General features: G+C 44.4%; 1 protein-coding gene across 3 annotated transcripts in view; it reads left to right on the top strand.

Moving 5' to 3' along the window:
* PKP2 (plakophilin 2) overlaps positions 1–23162 on the top strand; it is a 101833-nt gene that overhangs the window by 35379 nt on the left and 43292 nt on the right. For all 3 annotated transcript variants that reach the window (XM_056797380.1, XM_001363606.4, XM_056797378.1), the window contains exons 4-5: positions 10291–10426; positions 15140–15347. In XM_056797380.1, coding sequence (XP_056653358.1) covers positions 10291–10426; positions 15140–15347 — 344 coding nt within the window. The remainder of the gene's footprint in view (positions 1–10290; positions 10427–15139; positions 15348–23162) is intronic.

The raw sequence follows: 23162 nt of genomic DNA, 5'->3' as shown, positions 1-23162 counted from the left end.
TTATGTATCTTCTGAAAGGGTGTTAGTATGGATTGTTTCAGTAGTTTAACCACATTCACACGACAAAAGGCATCTAGAAAGAACTTTAATTCAAAACCTTACATAGAAGATCATGCTATCAGACCTGATGGCAAGATTCAAGTTTTAATTTTCGGGACAAACTTGTGTCGGTGAGGCTTTTGTTTTTGTCTTTCTTTAAAAATACATGTAGAGTGAAACAAGCCAAAAAGAGGAAAACAGTCCTTGGAATTCCTAAGGACAAAGACCATGTAAAAAGCAATTGACGGGGGTGGGGAGCCCCTCTAATCCAGAGCCCAGACTTAGAAATTGACACCGCATATGCAAAAGAACCTCCCCTACTGGAGGAATCAGGGAGGGGTTGCCTGGCCTGTTTTGAAAAAGGAAAGCTGTGTTGCTTTATTAGTAGGGGAGGTGAGGAAGGCAACACAGAATAAAGTCAAAGCAGGAGAACACAGGATGAAACTGTAGGACAATAACTGGTGGTTCCATTGGCCTGGAGCATAAAATGGACACGGAGTACCGTGATGCAGGAGCCACGGAGCAAGGGATTGGAACTGGGTTGTGGATGGCCTTCATTGCCGGGCTAAATACTCGCTATTGATTTAGACAATGAGGCCTTTGAGGGGGAAGTGATGGAGAGAGTAAGGGTCAGGGATAACCTGAGCTAAGGGATTAGAATAAAGGTGGTTCTCTCAGCAAAAATAGGGCAGTTTGGATGAGGGACAGGCTTGAGGGGGAAGACAGAGGGCTCTGCTTTTGGAATGTTGGGAATATCCAGGAGGCAGTTGGAGATTCAGGACTTGAACTCACTCAGCAGAGAACCTAGGGCGAGATTTATAGATCTAGGACACATCTGCCCAAAAAGGCTCATGGCTGCCATTCACAGAAAATACAGATCAATACCCCTTGCACTAGACCTAGACCAATTCAGAGCACCCCATTCCCCCACCCCACAGGGGGTTTTGGTGACCGTGACCAGTTACCAGCAGAATATATTACAGGCATGTGTCTCAACAGCACCTCCACAGCCATCTCGCAAAACCAAATAGGCATAACAGCAAAGTCAAAGTGAGAACAGCGTCGATAACTCTGCTGAGAAGCCAGATTATGTGGCTGTAGTTCATAGCAAAGCTAGTTAGCAGGCTGCCAGGTTACCTAGTACAGAGAGCACTGGGTCTGGAGTCAGGAAAGACTTGAGTTCCAATGACTTCAGACTTGGTCTAGCTGTGTGACCTTGAGCAAGTCACTTCACCTCGGTTTGCTGCAGTTTTTCATTTGTAAAATGGGGCTATGATAGCACCCACCTCACAGAGTTGTCACCAGAATAAAATGAGATTTAGCTTGGCGCTTGGCACATAGTGGGGGCTATCAGAATGCTCGTCATTTTTGTTGTTACTAAGCACACTGAACATTAGCTGTGTGATCCTAATACGACTCAAACAAACACACGAGAGAAACAATATGAGCGAGGGAGCACACATTATAATAGAAACATGAGCATCTGGTTACATGTGCATTTTGCCCATTTCATTGGGGTCATCATAAATGAGTTCCTGAGTCCTTGTTCTATAAGCTGCTAATCTACTGGTGCTCATGGGGATAGTCTGCGTCATCATTAACACCTGGGATCTTTCTCTGGGCCTCAGTTTACTTATCTGTAAAAGGAGTTGCACTGAATCATCCCAAAGGTTCCTTCTAGCTCTAAATCTAAATCTACATGCCCCAAATCCACAGGCTGCCAGTTTGCTTGCTAGTGGCTAGCGACTAATGAGAGAGTATGGCGATCTTGAATCTGTCTGGTGCTTTTTTGGCTTGCTTTCTCAATGGCATTCATTCACCAAGCTTGCACTGAGACTTCTAAGTATGTCTAATGACTCATGAAAGGTCTCTCCTCAGAGCAGTGTGTCGTGTCACTGAGAAGAGGAAGTGGGAGAGAAATGCTGTTTAGGGAAGTGGCATGATGCAGCTTGTGTGTGCCCTGGGAAGATTGTTTTGGCAACTTGGTGGAGAACAGATTGGAGAGGAGAGACTAAACAGAGGCCGGTGAGGAGACTGTGACGTTATCCTGCCAAAGAGGTGTTGAGTCCCTGCACTCTGGGGGTAGCCATGAGGGTAGAGATAAAGGGAGAGATATGAAAGATTCTGTGAAGGTAGGAGGACAGGGAGGCTAAGGAAACCACACTAATCTCGGGTAACGGAATAGAACAACCTGACTCTTCAACCTGAGGAGTTGCAGCTGCAAACACAAGGCAAGTCCTGGTGAGCTTCCTCTGGTTTCCCCATTGGTTCCATGCGCATGCTGCATTCGGGTCAGGAGCTTTTGCAGACCATGCAGGATGAGGGATCTGTCACCAAAGTCCTCCATCCCTGAGCTTTCCATGTCTCCGGGATTGCCAGGTGTTCCATTTTTATTGTCCTTGGATCAAAGAACAGATTTAGAATTTACGTGTTGAGCGAGAGTCTGTCTTGTCCAAATCACCCCCCAGAGGAATCTCCACTGTTCCAAAGAAGGGGAACTCATCACTTCCAGAAGCAGTCAGGTCCATCCGAGCGGTAGTCACTGTCAGGAACTCTTCCTGACAGCAAGCCTGAATTTGCTTTCTTTCACCCTCTCCCCATTTCTTGGTGTTTTGAACTTGGGGCCAACAAAACCAATCTACTCCCTCTTGTAAATGGTGGGATTGGATTCAGATACTGGAATACAGCTGACGTGTCCACCAGGAGTGTCCTCTCCAGGCTAAACAATCTCCCTGGGACATTGAGTCCAGACTCTTCCCCATTCTGGTTGCCCTCCTCTGCATCCTTTAGCTTCCTCCTCAATGTCCCAATGGTCAGAACTGAACACAGTACTCCAGATGAGTTGGGACAAGGGCAGAAGATAGTGGCAGCTCACCTCCCTCTTCCAAGGATGTTGCACCTCTCTTAATGACCTCACACTGAATTCTTTTTTCAGCTGCCACATCCCAATGCTACCTCTGCCATTTTTTTACTTGGGAAGTTGAATTTTTACACTCAGGTCTAAACCTTTATATGTCTCCCCTCTGGGTACCTGATTATTCAGTTCTGTGCAATGTCTAGCTTGTCAGGCTCTTCCTGCATCCTAACTTTCATCCCACCTGCAAACTTGATGAGCTTTTGTGCTAATAAGGCAGTGACAAAACTGTTAAATGGCACAGGAACAGCCAGCTACTAGAGCTCTCCTGCCATGTTGGGCTTTCACTGCCTAGAGCTAAGGGGACTGACTGCCCAGCAAGCCCCTTTTCCTTGGCTTCTGCATAGTTCTGATAGAGAGCTGGGATGTGGCCTAGGAACTTCTCCATTTTGAAGTTCTTTCTCTATCACCAGCCTGTTCAAACTCAAATTGACTAGGAGCCAAAGCCAGACATATCCTCCCACAGAGTCAGTTCTCATCTCTGTGCTGCTGATTCTCAGATCGACTTCTCTCTCCTTGATCTCTCTGTTGAGAACTGAAGATGTGAGCCTGGTTGTCACCTATCTGGATATCACCAACTGGGTGCTCTGTAGACAGCGGAAGCACAGCATGTCCCAAGTGGAATTCATTCATTTTTTTCCTTTTAAACATTATTTTATTTGGTCATTTTCATACATTATTCATTGGAAACAAAGATCATTTTCTTTTCCTCCCCCCCCCCCCCCACCTCTCCCATAGCCGACGTGCGATTCCACTGGGTTTCACATATATCCTTGATTTGAATCCATTTCCATGTTGTTGGTATTTGCATTAGAGTGTTCATTTAGAGTCTCTCCTCAGTGATATCCCCTCAACCCCTGTAGTCAAGCTGTTGCCTTTCTTCGGTGTTTTTACTCCCACAGTTTGTCCTCTGCTTGTGGATAGTGTTTTTTAGATCCCTGCATATTGTTCAGGGACACTGCATTGCCACTAATGGAGAAGTTCATTACGTCCGATTGTACTACAGTGTATCTGTCTCTGTGTCCAATGTTTTCCTGGTTCTGCTCCTTTCACTCTGCATCACTTCCTGGAGGTTGTTCCAGTCTCCATGGAATTCCTCCACTTTATCATTCCTTTGAGTACAATAGTATTCCATCACCAACAGATACCACAATTTGTTCATCCATTCCCCAATCGAAGGGCATCCCCTCATTTTCCAATTTTTGGCCACCACAAAGAGAGCAGCTATGAATATTCTTGTACAAGTCTTTTTCCTTATTATCTCTTTGGGGTACAAACCCAGAAGTGCTATGGCTGGATCAAAGGACAGACAGTCTTTTAGTGCCCTTTGGGCATAGTTCCAGATTGCCCTCCAGAATGGTTGGATCAAGTCACAACTCCACCAACAATGCATTAATGTCCGACTTTGCCACATCTCCTCCAGCATTCACTACTTTCCTTTGCTGTCATGTTAGCCAATCTGCTAGGTGTGAGGTGATACCTCAGAGTTGTTTTGATTTGCATCTCTCTGATTATTAGAGACTTAGAACACTTTTTCATGTGCTTATTAATAGTTTTGATTTCTTTATCTGAAAACTTCCTATTCATGTCCCTTGCCCATTTATCAATTGGAGAATGGCTTGATTTTTTGTACAATTGATTTAGCTCTTTGTAAATTTGAGTAATTGGACCTTTGTCAGAGGTTTTTATGAAGATTTTTTCCCAATTTGTTGCTTCCCTTCTGGTTTTAGTTACATTGGTTTTGTTTGTACAAAAGCTTTTTAATTTGATGTAATCAAAATTATTGATTTTACATTTTGTGACTCTTAAGTATTGCTTGGCTTTAAAATCTTTCCCTTCCCAGAGGTCTGACATGTATGCTATTCTGTGTTTGCCTAATTTACTTATAGTTTCCTTCTTTATGTTCAAGTCATTCACCCATTCTGAATTTATCTTGGTGTGGGGTGTGAGATGTTGATCCAAATCGAATCTCTCCTACACTGTCTTCCAATTTTCCCAGCAGTTTTTTTTTTATCAAATAGTGGGGTTTTGTCCCAAAAGCTGGGATCTTTGGGTTTGTCATGGACTGTCTTGCTGAGGTCACTTACCCCAAGTCTATTCCACTGATCCTCCTTTCTGCCTCTTAGCCAGAGCTGTTTTGATGACCACTGCTTTATAGTATAGTTTGAGATCTGGGACTGCAAGGCCACCTTCCTTTGCATTTTTTTTTCATGATTTCCCTGGATATCCTTGATCTTTTGTTCTTCCAAATGAACTTAGCTATAGTTTTTTTTCTAATTCAGTAAAGAAGATTTTTGGTAGTTCAATGGATATGGCATTAAATGAGTAAATTAATTTGCATAGGATTGCCATTTTTATTATGTTAGCTCGTCTCATTCATGAGCAATCAATGTTTTTCCAATTGTTTAGATCTAGTTTTAACTATGTGGAGAGTGTTTTGTAGTTGTGTTCATATAGTTCCTGTGTTTGTCTCGGCAGATAGATTCCTAAGTATTTTATATTGTTTAGGGTGATTTTAAGTGGTATTTCTCTTTCTAATTCTTGCTATGGAATTCATTCATGATCCTGTCCCCTCCCCTGAATTCCCCTGTTGCTGGTGAGGGGGCCCCTATCCTCACAGATGTTCATTCCCAGCTCCTCTCTCTCTCCCTCTCTCTCCCCCCTCCCTCTCCCTCTCTTCCCCCCCCCCATTGTTGCATATCCAATATGCTGCCCCATCCTGTCGATTTTACCTTCAGATTCCCTTCTCTCCTCTGACATTGCCCTCTCACACCTAGACCATTTTCATTTCAGCTCTTACTGTCTGTCTAGGAATCAGTACTGTGCATTGGTTCTAAGGCAGAAGAACTGTAAGGGCTATACAGTGGGGCTTAAGTGATTCGCCCAGGGCCCCACAGCTGGGAAGTGTCTGAGGTCAGACTGGAACCCAGGACCTCTCCTAACTGGGTCTGGCTCTCACAGCCAGACTGTTGCAAAGAGCCTGCTGGTTGTTCTCCTGCCTCGAGTCACTGCCCACCCCATCCAGGTGTCAGAGTAATCATGTTAAAGCAGGCTCTTACTAAGTTACACCCGCCTGCCCCCAATTCGGTAGACTTGTGGCACTCTGCTGTCTCCAGGAGTATACACAAACCCTCTCAGAGCCTGCTCCTGCCTGTCCAGTGTTCTTCGACTTTCCCTCCCTGCAGACTCTGATCCAGCGACAGTGGCCCTCTGTGAGCTCCGCTTCATGACTGACTGGCTGGGCAAATGGATAGCGATGGAAAAAGAAGGGTCCAGGATGACTCCAGAGTTAGGACCTGGGGAATGGGGCTGCTCCCCAGAGACTTGAAGGAGGGCTGGACGTGGCACATGGGCTGGGGGAAGGAAACAACTTTGGGTTTTTTAAATGATCATGTTTTAAAACCCGTCCCATCGGTCCTAGAACTCTCCCGAGTATCAGTTCCAAGGCAGAAGAGCAGTAAGGGGTGGGCAGTAGGGGTTAAGTGACTTGCCCAGGGCCCCACAGCTGGGAAGTATCTGAGGTCAGATTTGAACCCAGGACCTCTCTATCTCCTGAACCACCTCGCTGCCCCAAACAATGTAATTTTAGACAAATTAAGTTTGAGATGTGGGATTGGAGTTCAGTAGTGATTTGGACTGAGGAATTATCAGCTTAGCAATAGTAAGCAAATGAGATTGTGTTGATGAAAGGGCTGTAAAAATTGCAGTGTGCCAATACATATAGGATCATACATGGAGAGAGAACTGGAAGGAGCCTTGGAGATCGTTCTCTCATTTTACACATAAGAAAACTGAGACTCAGAGAGATTAAGTGACTTGCCCAAGGTCACACAGCTAGACGACAGAAGAACTAAGAATGAAGTCCAGGCCCTCTGGTTCCAAATGCAATATTTTTTCCCACTCTCTGACATTATACTTACTAAGCAATAGTGAGCCAGTACAAGCTACTGAGCAAAGTAGAATAATATGGAAGAAGTTTTTTAGGAAGATGCATTAGGAAGAAGAAGAAGAAGCATGAGGACTGACCTATTGCTTCCACCCTAGGAGGCTGATATGCAAAATACTTGGCCTCTGTACAGGTGCAATAACAGCTGAGGAAGGCTTATGGCTTCGTCTGAAAACCTCTTTTTGTGCTTTGCTTGGTCTAGGGAAATGCTCTTTGGGGGAGATTTTGAAGGTTAGAATAACGCCTTCCCCATGGCACCCCAGACAAGAAGAAGGCAGCATGGCATCGTGCAAAGAGCTCTGCAAAGTCCTGGGTTCCTGTCCTGCCTCTGCTACTTAGCTCGCCCTAACCTTTCTGGGTCCCTGCGTGCCTAACTATAAAGTGTGGCGAGAGAATCTAATTCCCATGAGTGGGACAAGCTACTGGTTTATTTAACTTCGATCTCCATCATTCATCTCTTCTCTTCAGATTCAAAAATGAAGCCAAACTTAAACACAGCATTTCATGTGTGATAGTTAAGTGGTTTTCCACTGTGGTGATTTTACTTCTGTTTTGGAAATTCTTGTTAGTTGGGTGTTTCTGTTTTTAGCCTTTAAGGTTGGGTTGGATGGGTTGGCATTAACTCAGACGACTGAATTGTGTTCAGAAAATTCCAGAATTACTGCAATAGAATGACGTGCTTATTAGAGACTGGGATCAGTCTTAAAAATGGAGACTCTTCTACATCATTCATGATGTGTAAGCTATAATTAGTGGATGAATCTTTGCTTATAAATTAGTTCTTATGCCTTCTAGGGCACATTAAGGCATAAAAAGGGTTACATAATTAGAAAAAGAATACTAAAAAGTGAAGCTCACTGTAGGCCAAGATGGTGAAATAGAGGCAGGAACTCATTTGAACTCTCCCAAATTCCCTCCAAACAACTTTAAAATAATGCCTCAGAGGCAATTCTGGAGTGGCAAAACCCACAAAAAGTCTGACGTAATTTTCCATCCAAAGACAACTTAAGAAGTCACCAGGAAAAAAGTCTGTCACACTGGGGTAGTGGTTGGGTGCCTGTGCTGGAGCCGTGCCAACAGCAGCCTTTGGAGGTGTCGGGAACTTTGGGAGTTCTCAAGCCACAGATGGTAAAGGAACAGTAAAAATGTACTACTGACCAGACAGGGATTACAGGGTCCCTCTCCTGGTGTTAGGTTTGGGGAACCTCTTGCATTACTCATGTTTAGTTCTGCATCATGATTCTAGGATAAAGCAGAGCACTAGCTCTTGCTGCAACAAGGGAGCGTGGACATAGTTCCAGGGTAGAGAAGAGTGCTTGTGGCTGCTCACAAGAAAACAAGGGTACAGGCCTCAGACTTGAGACCAAAAGAAAGCACTAATGATTCTGACCAAGAATGGTCACAATTCTGGAGCTAAGAGCAGTATTAACACTTGTAGCAACATTGGAACAAGGTTCCTACCCGAGTAAAGACCAGCAGAACATTGACCACACATCTCTTTAGATCAGGCCACCTTGAAAGCATTCAGACCTCTAGAGCTAGCTCTGAAGACAGCAGCATAAAACACTTGAAGCTTAGGATATTGCTTTCTACACCCCAGGAACAGAGCCCAACTTTAACATAAAGTTAAAAGTCAAGAAATAGGCTGGAGGGGAAAAAAGAGCAAACCAAAACCATACCTGAGCCTGAGCCTATGAACTTACTATGGTGACAGGGAAGGTCAAAACACAACTCAGAAGAAAAGGACATCAAGATGGCTACGAGCGAAGCATCAAAGGAAAAAAATGTGAATTGGACATAAGCCCAAAAAGCATTCCTGGAAGCACTCAAAAAGGATTTTTAAATCAAATAAGAGAGGTAGAGGAAGAATTTGGAAAAGAAATTAGAGTGATGGAGAAAATGATGAAAAGAAAGTCAACAGCTTGGTAAAAGACATCCAAAAGTACTAAAGAAAATAAGACCTTAAAAACCAGAATTGGTGAAATAGCAAAAGAAACTCAAAAATCCACTAAAGAAAAGAACCTTTTTAAAAACAAAATTAGCCAAGTGGGGAAAAAGGCACAAAAGCTCACAGAAAAAAATAATTTCTTAAAAATTAGAATTGGGGAATGGAAGCTAATGGCTCTGAGACATCAAAAACAAAAAAACAAAGTTTTAAAGAATGAAAAAGTGAAATATCTCATCAGAAAAAAAAAAACCTAACCTATAAAACAGATCAAGGAGGGATAATTTAAGAATTATTCAACCACCTGAAAGTCATCATCAAAAAAAAAAAGGATCCTAAATATCATAATTCAAAAAATTATAAAGAAATACTATTAGATCCACAGGACATATTATTATATATTAGATTCGGAGGATGAAATAGAAATTGGAATAATCTACCAATCACCTCCTGAGAGAGATCTCAAAATAAAACCCACCAGAAATATTGTAGCCAAATCCCAGATCAAGAAGAAAATACTGTAGTCAGCCTCTAAGGAATAGTTCAATTGTCATGGAACCACAATCAGATTCAACAGCTTCCACATTAAAGGACTGGAGGGCTTGGAATATGACATTCTGGAAGGCAAAGGAGCTAACATTATAATCAAGAATAACCTACCCAACACCTCTGAGTCTAATCCTTTGGTGGGGAGAAATGGAGATTTGATGAAGTAGCAGCTTTTTAAGCATTCATTCCTGATAAAAAGTCAAGAGCTAAATAAAAAATTTTTGACTTTCAAATATAAGAATTGGGAGAAGCATAAAAAGGCAAATAGGAAAAAGAACTAAAAAAGGTTATAGTTTTTTTCATTTTTGTATGGGAGGACAATATTTGAACTCCCAAGAACTTTATCATCATTAGGGCAGGTAGAAGGAGTATTCAGAGAAGGCACAATGAGTTGACTATGAAGGAATGATTTTTAAAATTAAGGAATAAAGGACAATTCTGAGGGACTTATGAAAAAGAACGCTATCCATATCTAGAGGAAGAACTGTGGGAGTAGATGTGCAGAAGAAAACCCGATTATTACTTGTTTATTTGGGTATGTGATTTGGGGTTTTGGTTTTAAAAGATGACTATTATAAAAATGAATAATGTGGAAATAGGGTTTGAGTGATATACACGTAAAACCCAATGGAATTGCTTGTCAGCTATGGGAGAAGGAAGGGGGGCAACATGAATCATGTAACCTTGGAAAATTTATGTGTCGATTTGTTACTGGAATAAAATAAAGAAAAAATTTGAAAATTAAGGGTGAGAAAGACAGATATGTTGGGAGAAGGGGGAAATTGTGTGACAAAAAAGATGTGAAAGAAAGACCTTCACTTAAAATAAATACATGAAACACCCCCCCAAAGGCCTCGTTTTTTACCGAACCCTTGTTATTATATTTTCCACATCTAGCCATGGAGACATAGAGATGACTCTGGAGTATGCAGTAAGCATACTGGATTCAGACAACACACCAGCATCTAGGATTCAGGCTGCAGCCACCTTTATCCAGCATGAATGTTTCCAGAAATCAGAAGCTCGGAAAAGGGTAAGGGTACTCTCTTGTTTGCATGTGTATTGGGTTGGATGTTCAAACACTACCCCAAAGTTGGATTTTAAAAATTTTATAATTAAAAATAGGTATGTCTTGGGGCAGCTAGGTAGCAGAGTGGATAGAGCACCAGGCCTGGAGTCAGGAGGATCTCATTTCAAATCATGCCTCAGACACTTTCCAGCTGTGTGACCTTGGGCAAGTCACTTGCCTGATTGCCTAGCCCTTGCCACTCTTCTGTCTTAGAATGAACTGATCCTAAGAAGGTAAGGGTTGGGGTTTTTTAATAGATATACATTTATTTGAAGTTTCCTCTGAATCCAAGGCTACCTTTACCCCACCACAATCGGGGAAGAATTTGTAATTGGACCAAATTTCGTTTTAAATGTCCCACCTTTCTCTGTAGAGGAAGGGCATTATCAGTTTAAGAAAAGGTATTCTTGTGCTCAGAAGGCTATAAAACGGTCCCTGCTGCCCCTGGCTCGGTAATGCCTCTATCGGGTCTGTGCCACCCAGAGATCAAAGGAAAATGAAAAGGATCTCTTTGTCTACAAATTTTATAGCTGGCCAAGAATGAAAAATTGGGGGAATATCCATCAGCGGGGAGTGACAAAGCAAACTGGTGTAGGATCAGGATGGCAGACTGCCCCGCTGTGAGAAGTGACAGGGAGAACGGCCTCAGGAAACCTGGAAAGACTTCTGTGAAGTGAGGCAGGGTGGAGTGAGCAGACCGTACTTGGCAACCACAGCATTCCAACAGCTGTCAGCTGCACGCGTCCCGGAGAGTTCCAGAAGGACGTCCGCAGAAAGAAACGAAGAAGTGCAGATCGCAGCCGTTGTCGCTTTTTCTTCTCTTTGCTTGCAGTGCGGCTAATCTGGAACTATGGGGTGCACATGTATAGGGGTATATCATATTGCTTGTCCTCTCCGTGGGGACGGGCAGGGCTAGAGTCGGGGAGAGATTTGGTAATGGAACATTTGAAAAATGAATGTTCAACTAAAAAAAGAAAATCATGCCTTAAGCATGTGTGCCAGCTTCAAGAGCTTATCTTCTGCCCTGTGTGTCAGTGTGCACGAGCCAGTGAGCCTGTTTGTTGCCTAGTGGGCAGGAAACCTCTTTTTCAAGCTTTTGTTCTCTTCCAAACGGAGGGAAAGAAAGGGAGAGGAAGCAGAAAGGAAGAAGGAAGCACATGTGGCTGGAGAGAGAGAGGCTGAAATCGGCATCAGTTGTATACTAGTTATACAAATGTTAACAACATAACCAACAGCAAAATAAATTTACAATGTATTTATGAGAACGCTCATAGCCCTGGGCTCACCTCTAACTGTTACAGCTATCGTTGACCTCTCTTCAGTTATGGAAACACAGTCCCATCGTTCATCTCTCTTGGGATACCAACTAATGCCTTCATGGTGTTAAAAATTCAGTTTCTCAGAAAGAAAAGTTTATTACTCTCTACACCAATCTCTCTAGCCTTCCCATTCCCTAGAATGATAAAGTGCCTTCAGTATCTCTGAGAGTCCCCAGGCATCAGTAATAATATTCTTGATCTTGGTTGCAGAGGTAATGGAAGCTGACGTTAAATGGGGAGGGAGGTTCAGGGATTCGGCCACTTTAGAAGTTCATTTGCTCTTTAAAATGAAGTTTAAGGGGGGCAGCTGGGTAGCTCAGTGGATGGAGAGCCAGGCCTAGAGATGGGAGATCCTAGGTTCAAATCTGGCCTCGGACACTTCCCAGCTGTGTGACCCTGGGCAAGTCACTTGATCCCCATTGCCTAGCTCTTACCACTCTTCTGCCTTGGAACCAGTAAACAGTATTGAATCCAAGATAGAAGGTAAGGATTTTTAATGAAATAAATAAATTAATAAAATAAAATGAAGGTTAAGTTGCTGAAATGTTTCCTAGATTGGTCTGGCTTCCTAGTATTCTCCAGTAAATATTTTGTAAAAAAAAATGTCATTTGACCTAGTGATATATGATATATACAGAGAGAATAGAAATTATTGAAGTCACTTACCCTCTCGGGGCTCAGTTTCCTCTTCTCTAAAATGAAGGACCTGGGTTAGCTGTCATATCTATATCTATGTCTCTGTTTCTATGTCTATGTCCATGTCCGTGTCTATGTCTATATATGTATATATATGAGAGAGAAATATATGTATATGACTCTATATTTCTTTATGTGTGTTTCTCTCTGTCTATGTCTCTATCTCTCTGTCTTTCTCTATATATCTTCTCAAATTACCAACTAACTGTCATTTGTGCATCTCCAACTGAATGTCCTTTAGGCATTTGGAAGTGGACGTATCTAAATCTTGCCCCTGAACCCCTCCGTTCTTCCAATGTTCCCTAAAACTGTTGGCACTACCTTCCTCTCAATCACCCAGACCCTAAGGTTGGAGCTAGCCCTAACCCTTGCACTTCACCCACATATCTAATGTTACCAGGTCTTGCTATTTCTCAGCCTCTTCTACCTGCGTCTCCTTGTCTCTATCCTCATCACCTCCTGCCTAGATTAATCTTCTGACTGGTCTCCTTTTGCCCCAGATCTCTCCCCTTTTGAGTTTGCCTTCTACTCAGCTGGCAGCGATTTTTGTAGAACCCAAGTCTGGCCATGTTCCTCCCTTTCCCCATTCATTAAACTCAAGTGATTCCCTATTTCCTCCAGGATGGAACCGAAACTACTCATTTTTGAAATTGTGAGCCATTTATAACCTGGTCCCTTCCTACCCTTCCATCATTCTTATCCTTTACACTCCCCTATTCCCAGTTTATTCCCCTCTACACTTGACCTATCTACTGGCCGCTCCTCACCCACAACCCTCAGGCTTCTTCATTGGGCTACATACATGTCCTTTCCCTGGCTATCCCGCATGGCTATGGTGCTCTCTCCTCACCTCTGCCTCTTGGTTTCCTTGAAGATTCAACTCCAATCCCATGCATTTGCAGAAAGACTTTCTCCTCTTCTCTACCCTAGTCCCTCCCCTCAGAGATGCCTTCCATTTGTTCTGGGTGCTACTTGTATTATGACGTGATATCCTGGGGGGAGTGCCCATGAATTTGCTTTCCTTTGTAGCCCTGGCACTCATCACAGTGCCCAGCGCACAGTGAACACAGTACATTTTTGCTGACTGCCCCAAACATGAAACGCAACGGGGATGAACACAAAGTCTTTCCCTCGGGTTCCAAAAATCGAATATACTCCTATTGGCTGGGGGCGAGATGGCTGAGTGGGAGAGCCTAGAAGAAAAGCCCAGGAGATTAGGAGGCTGCAAGTTTCATAGAAGCTTGGTGTGTGGTCTGGATTGTTTTTGCAGCCCCTGCAGTCTCAGGTGTCATTCCTAGCAGAATATTATTGGGGGTGGCAGACATAATCTGGATTGAGTGGGCCACTCCATACGTAGTCTCATTGTCTAACCTCAGCCAGTCGCAGCTACACAGTGAAACTTGTTCTTTGATTGACTGTCCCCTTCCCCTCCGCATTTGTTCCAAAGCTTTCCTCGTCTCCGCCAACTCCCAGCAGTCTTGCCTTGCTTTCAGAGGCAAGGCCGGAGCTAACGGGAGGTCCTGGCACTGCACCCCGCCTCCTTCCCTTCCCTGACTGGAGAGGCAGACCACTTATGGAAGGGAACCGAAAGGGAGACATTTCCAACTTTCAAAGGAGACCAAGCCTCATATTGATGTAAATGTGAGAGCCCGTGCGACTTTCCTAGGAGAAGTTCTTCCAGCCCAGCCCTCTTGGTACATACGGGACCACCTCGCTCTGTCTCTAAGCTCTGGTGCAGCTGCCATGTACCGCCCCTACCCAAGAGCAGTCTGTCTGCCCAAGCTGCCTTCATTCCCAGCCCAACTAGCTACAGCTTTCTGCACCCCTAGCCCTTCTGCCCTTGTCCATTCCCCGCCCTCCTGGCGTTCTCCCTCGCTCCCCGTTCTTTCGAAAGAAGTCGAGAAATAGCATTTTACAGCTACAAAGTGATTTTAAGTCCAAATGGATCCATGTAGATGTGCCCAGTTTACAAAAATATTTGTGGATAATGATGTCGTTGATTATACAAATAACTGGTGATTAGGATTGACATAGCAAATGTTTGCTTTCCTGAATTTCCATTTATTTTGCAAATATAGCACTTGACCGGGAGTAAAACTGTAACTTGATGTTTCACCAAGAATCTGGAGCTCTTCTGATCTCCTCTACTGAGCTCTCCCTTCTCTCTGTTCCTTCCATACTTGTCTTTGTTATTACGAGACCCACAGTCAAATACTGTCTCCCTTTTTGCTCTAATTATCATTTCAAGTGTTCTAGTATTCTCTTCAAGCAGTTATAAGTTCTGAAAGGAGGAGACCTCAGGAGGTGGTGTAATACTAGAATCTGGAAGGTCTGAATTCTAATCTGACCTCCAACAAAAACGAGGTGACCCTGGACAAGTCACCTTTCTCAGCCTTGAAAAATGGAGATAATTTCACTACTTATCTTGGAGGATTGATGTAAGGATCAAATGAGATAATAGATGAAGGAGCATCTTGCAAACCTTAGTTTACATAAATGTTAGCTATTCTCGTTGAGTATAGTGTATCTCCTAATCTGCCTGTGAACAGGTTTTGATTATGTATTGAAGCCACAGAATAGCAAAGAATCAAGTCTGATGTCATTCCATTCCGTGTCTCCCCAAGGTAAATAGACATGAGAGAATGTGGCTTTCCTCCTTCAGGTTCATCATCTTCGGGGCATCCCCAAGCTTCTCCAGCTCCTAAAGGTACCCAATGAAGATATACAGAGGGCAGCCTGCGGAGCCCTGAGGAATCTGTCCTTCGAAGACAATGACAACAAGGTGGAAGTAGCTGAACTGAATGGAGTCCCTCGACTGCTCCAGGTCCTGAAGCAGACCCGAGACTTGGAGACAAAAAAGCAGATAACAGGTATTGCTTTCTGAGTACGTAGACACAGCAGTGTTCCAGGTCACGTATTTGCCTTCAGTCTTCCGGGCACATAATTGATGGGCTCGTCGCCATGAGGCAGAACGTAGTTCTGAAGGGACGTTGTTCCCCATCCCTTTCTTTGCCAGGCTTGAGGAGAAGCTCTAGAATTTTCAGTTTGATCTTGTCAAATAAACATTTTACCAATCAGGAACTTGGAAGCTATGATGCAAACTTTTTTGTCAAGGTTTTCTACAATGAAAAGAAATCAGCATACACCCTGGTTATACGCTGCCATGGTGGCTGGGCAAAAACCAGAATGGATTCTCTTTCATGTGATTCTCAGGCTAGGTCTCTCTGGTCAGTCTAGGATGGCCAGTTGAGCACTTCAGCCCTGGAAATGGATCAGTATCCATCCATATGGATAATTCAGGTTTGAATGTTAGTTTGGAGTTCGTCCGTCTTTCCTTCCCTCCTTCCCTCCTTCCCTCCTTCCCTCCCTATCTCCCTTCCTCCCTCCTTCCCTCCCTTCCTCCCTCCCTCCCTCCCTCCCTCCCTCCCTCCCTCCCTCCCTTCCTTCTTTCCTTCCTTCCTTCCTTCCTTCCTTTCTTCCTTCCTTCCTTCCTTCCTTCCTTCCTTCCTTCCTTCCTTCCTTCCTTCCTTCCTTCCTTCCTTCCTTCCTTCCTTCCTTCCTTCCTTCCTTCCTTCCTTCCTTCCTTCCTTCCTTCCTTCCTTCCTTCCCTCCCTCCCTCCCTCCCTTCCCCCCTCCCTCCCTCCTTCCTTCTTTCCTTCCTTCCTTCCTTCCTTCTCTCCCTTCCCCCCCTCCCTCCCTCCCTCCCTCTCTCCCTCTCTCTCTCTTTCTCTCTCTCTCTCTCTTTTTTTCTTTCACCCTTACCTTAGAATCAATGTATTGGCTCCAAGGCAGAGGACTGGTAAAGGCTAGGCAATAACTTCCTTGCCCAGGTTTACCCAGCTAGGAAGTGAATGAGGTCAGATTTGAACCCAAGACCTCCCATCTCTGGACCTGGCTTCTCAATTCACTGAGCTACCCTCCTTGGTTGTTTGTTTTTTTTTTAACCTATTCTCACCTCCAAATTTCTTCAACTCTCTCCTTCATCTGACTTGAATAAAAATGGGGGGACGGACCAAAATAAAATGTCATTTCTTCCAGTTGAGGAAGGAAGATAAAATTGTGTCAGGCAAGACAGAGATCTAGTCTGTGAGGTGGCAGGCTCACAAGGAATAGTGTTTGTCTCCTTGGATGTTAGCTCTTTCACGTGGGACCACAAGAGTCCCAAGGGTAAGGAGGATGTGATTCGGTGCTCTTACCAACTTACTGTCTGTCCTTTCATGCCTCTCATTTCTTGGTATTGTTGGCACCCTAACCTACCTTTCCAAATTTATTACACTCCTTCATATATTCTTTGGTCCTGCAGATAAGTGAGGTAGCATGGCTCCAGAGTCAGGAAGACTTGAGTTCAATGCAACTCTGGGGAAAATTACTTAACTTCTCTCTGCCTCAGTTTCCTCAACCATAAAATGGCAATTTAATAGCAGCTACCTCTGAGGGTTGTGAAGATTAAGTGAAGTGCTAAGCACAGCATCTGGCTCTTTTTTTTGGTTATTATTCATGACTCTGTTATGAGTTTTCTTGGCAGAGATATGGGAGGGGTGGCCATTTCCTTCTCCAACTTATTTACAGAGGAGGAAATTGAGGCAAACAAGGTTAAGTAACTTGCCCAGGATCATATAGCTACTAAGTGTCTGAAGACACTCAGGGAGGAGTCTTCCTGACTCCAGGCCCAGTACTCTATCCATCATGCCACGCAACTGCCCACCAACACATAGTAGATGCTTAATCAATCTTGATTCCTTCCTTCCTACACCTACACATATATGTGATATAGGTAAATATATGTGTGTGTCCATATTGTTTTCCCTGAGAGACTAAGCTGCTTACAGGCAAAGACTAGCCTCAGTGCCTTGTATTGTACGTGGCACAGTCCTAGGTGCTTGATCAATACTGGCTCATTGCGTCTCTCAACTACCACCAAAGGAAGTTAGGAGCATTCCTGCCTCCAGCTCCCAGCACATGTGCATGCTTTTGGAGGGGGTCTAGAAAAAGGTGGCACTTAGATATTTCACACACACCCCCTCTTCTATCAGTAGAGTGAATACTGTTGATGAGCAAGAAAGCTGTGTAGTATAGTGAAATGAGCCCTGAGTTCAAGTTCAGGCTGTGCCATTTATCCATTTTATGGCTTTGTCAAGTAACAATCTCTGTTGGCCTTCGTTTTCTTATATAAAATTAAAGAGCTGAACCCCAAAGATTCCCCCATCTCCAACAATTTGCGACTATAAGAAGATAATATGTAAAAGTTTAAAATGCTGCCATCTGAATGGACTCTGAGGGTTTTATCCTATTAGCTAATCATCGACAGAGCCTTCTGAGGACATTCCAAGACAAACATGCAGTCTGGGGGAGTTGTCTCCGAAAAACCTGGATGACATTTCAAGGGAGAGGGCGTTTCGCTTTTGATTGGATGGATGTTCCATATCAGCTCTTGCAGAGATGGGGGATTGGCACGGATGTTGACTTTTTGTCTGAGTTGCCTTGAGTTTATAACCTCATACTCCATGTACAAAACCATTTTTTTCCTACAAAGAAACAATTGAATAATAACTGTAACACTGGCAGTGGCAGTTAGATACTTCTGCTATTGTTTGTAGTAGGAACTGGGGGAGTGAGGAAGGAAGGAGGGAGGGAGGGAGGAAGGAGGGAGGGAGGGAAGGAAGGAAGGAAGGAAGGAAGGAAGGAAGGAAGGAAGGAAGGAAGGAAGGAAGGAAGGAAGGAAGGAAGGAAGGAAGGAAGGAAGGAAGGAAGGAAGGAAGGAAGGAAGGAAGGAAGGAAGGAAGGAAGGAAGGAAGGGAGGGAGGGAGGGAGGGAGGGAGGGAGGGAGGGAGGGAGGGAGGGAGGGAGGGAAGGGAAGGGAAGGGAAGGGAAGGGGAGGGAGGGAGGGAGGGAGGAGAGCACTTAAGATTGACATGACGTTGGGCCCAAACATCATCTGGCAGATAATGTCTGCCTGTCTCTCTCTCCCTCTCCCTCTCCCTGTCCTTGGAGAGCCCATTTACAAAGCATTTACAACAGCCAAGTAGCTGATGATACTACCAAATGCTGTGAGCAAGGGATTTGCTAGTGTTGGGCGGGTGTCATGACTGGTGATGAATTTCCCGCATCCCTCCACTGCTCATTGTTCACAGGAGAACCTCTTTTCAAAGTTCGTTGGCTTGGAAGAAGTTGAGGCAGTGTTAAAGTTGGATGAATAATAATAGTGATAAATGCTATAATTAATAAATTAATAATCCTGATAAGTAAAATGACCGTGTATTTCGAGTCAGAGGGCCAGAGCTGCTCCCTGCTCCCTGCTCCCTCCATGAGTGCCCATGCTCCTGTTTCTCTGGGCTTCTGTTTTCTCACCAGTAAAAGGGCAATGGGCTAAAATGGGCTTTTAGGAGGTTTTTCTGCCAGTCGCCTCATGACCTCATTCAAAGTGGTAAAAGAGCCCAAGAAAGAACAGGTATCCTAGAGAACAGTCCGTCAGTGAGCATTCAGGCGAGCTAGGGGAACTGGTTTGACTGGTTGAGCCTCACCCTACAGGCAGGATGCCTGTCTGCTTAGGCTGAACTGCTTTTTCACTGTGGCCCGGCGAGAGTTCAGCTTCCTGGCTTCCTGCCTTCATTTCTCATTCTTTATTAGGTAATTCTGAACATGCCCTCATTTCAGTCTTCTGCACTGTCCTGCTGCCACTAGTGATGGAGAAGTCTGTGATTAGGGCAATGCCAGGTCAGTGTGAGCCCTGAGGGACTTTCTTTAGGCTTCCAATCACCCTGCTACACATCTGAGTCACCATGGACCCGTGGGGAAGTGAGGACCAAAGACCGATGCTGGTTGCCGTTGGCGTGTCTTCTCTTTGGAACTGTCATCTCTCCCCTTTGGGGTCATTCGGAGTGAGAGGCAGGATTTGAACTGGGATCTTCTGACCTCAGAGTCCAGGTCTCAGTCTACCTGGCTGTGAACTTCTGTGGACAGAAGAAACTCCTCAGAACGAGGGCTCGCCAGCCTTGTTCAAGCTGTGCTTCAGAGACGCGGCTGCAGTTAGCTGAATTCGCTGGCCGCTAGTAGAAAGGATGACCCTGGTGGGGGCGGGGAGGGGGGGGCATCCCAACATAGGGACTAAGAAGAATTTCTCATTTTGGAGGAGAAAGACGTTGGCCATAGCAGGACAAAATGAAAGCAGGTACTTGAATCAGCCTGTCCTGTGGCTTTTCAGAAATGTTTACGTGGTGGCCCCTCCTTAGCATGGGAAGCTTCCAGAAGAGCCATCCTTAAAGGCATTGCGTCATGCTCGTCCATTTAAGCAGACAAAGCAAAGAGGCTTCCCAAGCAAAGGCGTTTAATGAAATAACTGTGCTAGACGTGTAACGGCCAAAGGGCACCCAGTAAAACTAGGAAACACGCCCACAAACCTACACCCAGCCTTCATAGGGCTCGTGGGAGATGGGCTTCATGTGTAGAGTAGAAGAGCTTCGGCCACTTCTGACATGGGGAACCTGGATCTTTTCCAGTGTCAGTGTGCCACAGGGGTGAGGGACGGCACGTCCACCTTGGGGCTCTGCCAAGCGTTGCTCCCCCCAGCTACCTTCGGTATCCAATACCAATAGCTACCCTGGCTGTCCAATCACATCAGCCCAGTTTCATGCTGCTAGGGTATCTGGCTAGACCCTCTTTCTGATAAGGACAAGACAGGAGCCGCCATATCCAGCTGATAATAGCCAGGCCCAGTGCCTCCGAGCGAAGACGGGAGCTTTCCCTTTTGACCCTTCTGTCTTGTGGCAGATCAGCTTACTTGAGCTTTCTAAAATTCTTTTCTATTTCCAGTTCCCTTTCTTAACTTAATGACAGATGAATTTGAACTCCAGCAGAAAGAGCCCAAGGAGGCCGGGTCAGTGTTGTTCTCCACTCACCTCCCCCAAATTCCTCTTTATTTGATTGGTCAGCAGCAAAATCTGATTGCTCTGCTGCTCTACTTTGGCCAGCCGCAAACAGCCTTCCTGCACCCATTTAGGTACCAATTCTGACTAGTTCCTCCTCCTCCTCCTCCTCCTCCTCCTCCTCCTCCTCCTCCTCCCCCCTCCCCCCCACACCTCTTGTTGGAACTATCACAATAGCTTCCTCCTTGGTCTCTTTGTCTCGCGTCTCTGTCTTCTTCATTCCATCCTTCACACAACTTCCAAGGTGATATCTCTAAAGCACAAACCCGACCGCATCACTCCCTGGTCCAGGAAGTTTCAGTGGCTTCCAATGACCTTGAGGACAAAATACAATTTAGTGAAGCCTTTAAAGCCCTTCACAATTACAGGTGCACATTTTGATGTCTGAAGGGCAGAAACAAAGTTTTGACCAAGCAACTGCCCTGCCAGCAATGCCACACCGTCGAACTTCCATGAGTGCCGTAGGTGGCATGTATGTTTTTAGCTCGGACATCAAGTTCAGCCTGGTACAATGCAAAAGTCAATGAAAGAATGCAAAATTCGTAGCCATTAGAGGCAGGAAGAAGAGATTGCAAAGCCTTACCTTTTTCTGGTCCTTTTCTGTCCCTCTTTGGCTTTCCCTGGGCTCTGAGTTAGATCTATCATCTATCTATCTATCTATCTATAGCTATATATATATATATATATATATATATATATATATATATATATATATATATATATATAACTTTCATCTAGATAAATAAACTAGCTTTAACTCTGCTGAGGACACTAGAATTACCTCTTAAACGTTTCAAACTGGATATCCCTCCCAGAGGCATCTCAATTTCAGCATCTGCAAAAACAACTTGTCAACTTTTCTCCCCCCAAGCCGCCCTTCTTCGGATCCCTCTTTGCAGGCACCCAGGAACACAATGTCAGACTCATCCAGAACCCTTTGCTCTCCCTCTGCCCAAATATTCAACCATTTGCCAAGTCCTGTTGACATCATATTCTTTCTCATGTCCATCCCCTTATTCCTTCTCTCCACTCGGGGTTCTCCTCTAGTTCAGGTCCTTATCCTTCTTGCCTGGACTGTTGTAATAGCTTCCTAACTGGTCTCCATGCCTCATGTGTCACTGTCTTCATTCTACCCTTCATATACCTGCCAGAGTGATGTTATTTCTTGATATTTCTTCTTCTTAACTCAGTGGCAGATGAATTTGAACTCTTAACAGAAAGCCCAAGCATTACCTTGCCGCTCCCTAAGTGGTTTCCTATTGCCTTCAAGATAAAATAGTAATTATTTTAGCCTTTAAAGCCCTTTGCACTTTGACTCACCTTTATACACTCTGCATTCCAGCCAAATTGGCTTCCTTGCCATTCCTCACATTCTCTTGTCTCTCTCTGCTCTCCTGTCTGGAATGCAGCCATTCCCTACCTTATCTCTTAGCTTCCTGAACTTCAAAGCTCAGCTCAAATAGAAAATGGCCTTTCCCACAGGGCCTCCCCTCTTCCTCCTAAAGCCTGCAGATGTGTAAGTGTTATTTCCCCACAATAAAATGGTAACTTCTGGGTGCAAGGAGGTGAACTCTTGAGACTAGGACTGTTTCGTTTTTGTCTTTGTATCATCAGTGCCTTGCACAGTGCCTGTGATACTTTGCAGACTTTTAATGAATGCTTGTTGGTTGAGTGATTGATTGAACAGCCCCTTGGGATTGTGGGTAGACATCTGGTCCTTAATTCTCTGGACCAAATGTACTTAAGCTCTAAATTTGAAGCTTGAAAGAAAAAAATAAAAATAAATGCTAACTTGTTTCATTACATGACACTGATTCTATCTCCATCTCTTCTCACAAAGACTGGAACCCACATTTTAATTCTTGCCTTTGGCACCGATATTAGCCTTTCCCTTTTAGTTTAAACCATGGAGCAACTAACTAGGTGTATTGCAGGGGATGTTGGAGAATGTGATGTGAATCCTTTAAAACAATTGACTTGTCCAGGCCGGCATTATCTCTTCCTCCTGGAGGGTATGTTAGCATGTACTGGACAGCATTCAATAAATATTGGTGGGTCATGATTAAGGGACCTAACAAAGCACATTGAGGAGCTGCTCCCACATATTCCCAATAAAAAACAAACAAATATGAATCTCTTTTTCAGATTTAAAGTTTTAGTTTTCGTGTCTCCTGTGCAGAGATAATTTGGTATGGCAGATTGAAACTTTGCCTTGGAGCAAGGAAGGCTTGGGTGCAAATCATGCCTCTGACTGGCTTTATGACTTTGGGCAAGTCATTTGACCTAGAGCAGTGATTGTGAACCTTGTAGAGACTGAGTGCCCAAACTGCAATCCTCATGTGGCTTGTGAGCCCCCCCACCTTTCTCCAGACAAGGGTGAAGGAAATGCTGTCATTGGGCTGCTGGGCAGAGGGGTGGGTGAAATGAGGAAGGTCCTTGGGCATGTGTGGAGAGGGGGAAGGGAGTAGCCCCCTCCAACACATGTGCCACAGGTTCACCAACATGGACCTAGTGAGTGCTCTAAAGATTTGATGTTGCACAGGAAGTGCCAACCTGCATTGATGGAAGGAGGTTCCTCATCTGGGATTCCCTTTATCTGTGAAATCACAGGTCCTGTCCCTTCACAATCCTAGATTTTGAAGCTCTAGATTATTATTATAATGAGGTCAGCTCTGTGGCTATTATTGTCATTGTTTTCAGTGAAGTTGTAATAGTCTGATGTCTCTGGCTTTGATTCACATTCCTGTTTAATTTAACTTAACC

Source organism: Monodelphis domestica, chromosome 5 (genome assembly GCF_027887165.1).
Source record: "Monodelphis domestica isolate mMonDom1 chromosome 5, mMonDom1.pri, whole genome shotgun sequence".
Classification (NCBI taxonomy): domain Eukaryota; kingdom Metazoa; phylum Chordata; class Mammalia; order Didelphimorphia; family Didelphidae; genus Monodelphis; species Monodelphis domestica.
Note: the sequence above shows the minus strand (reverse complement) of the source record. Positions and strands in the feature narration are given on the sequence as shown.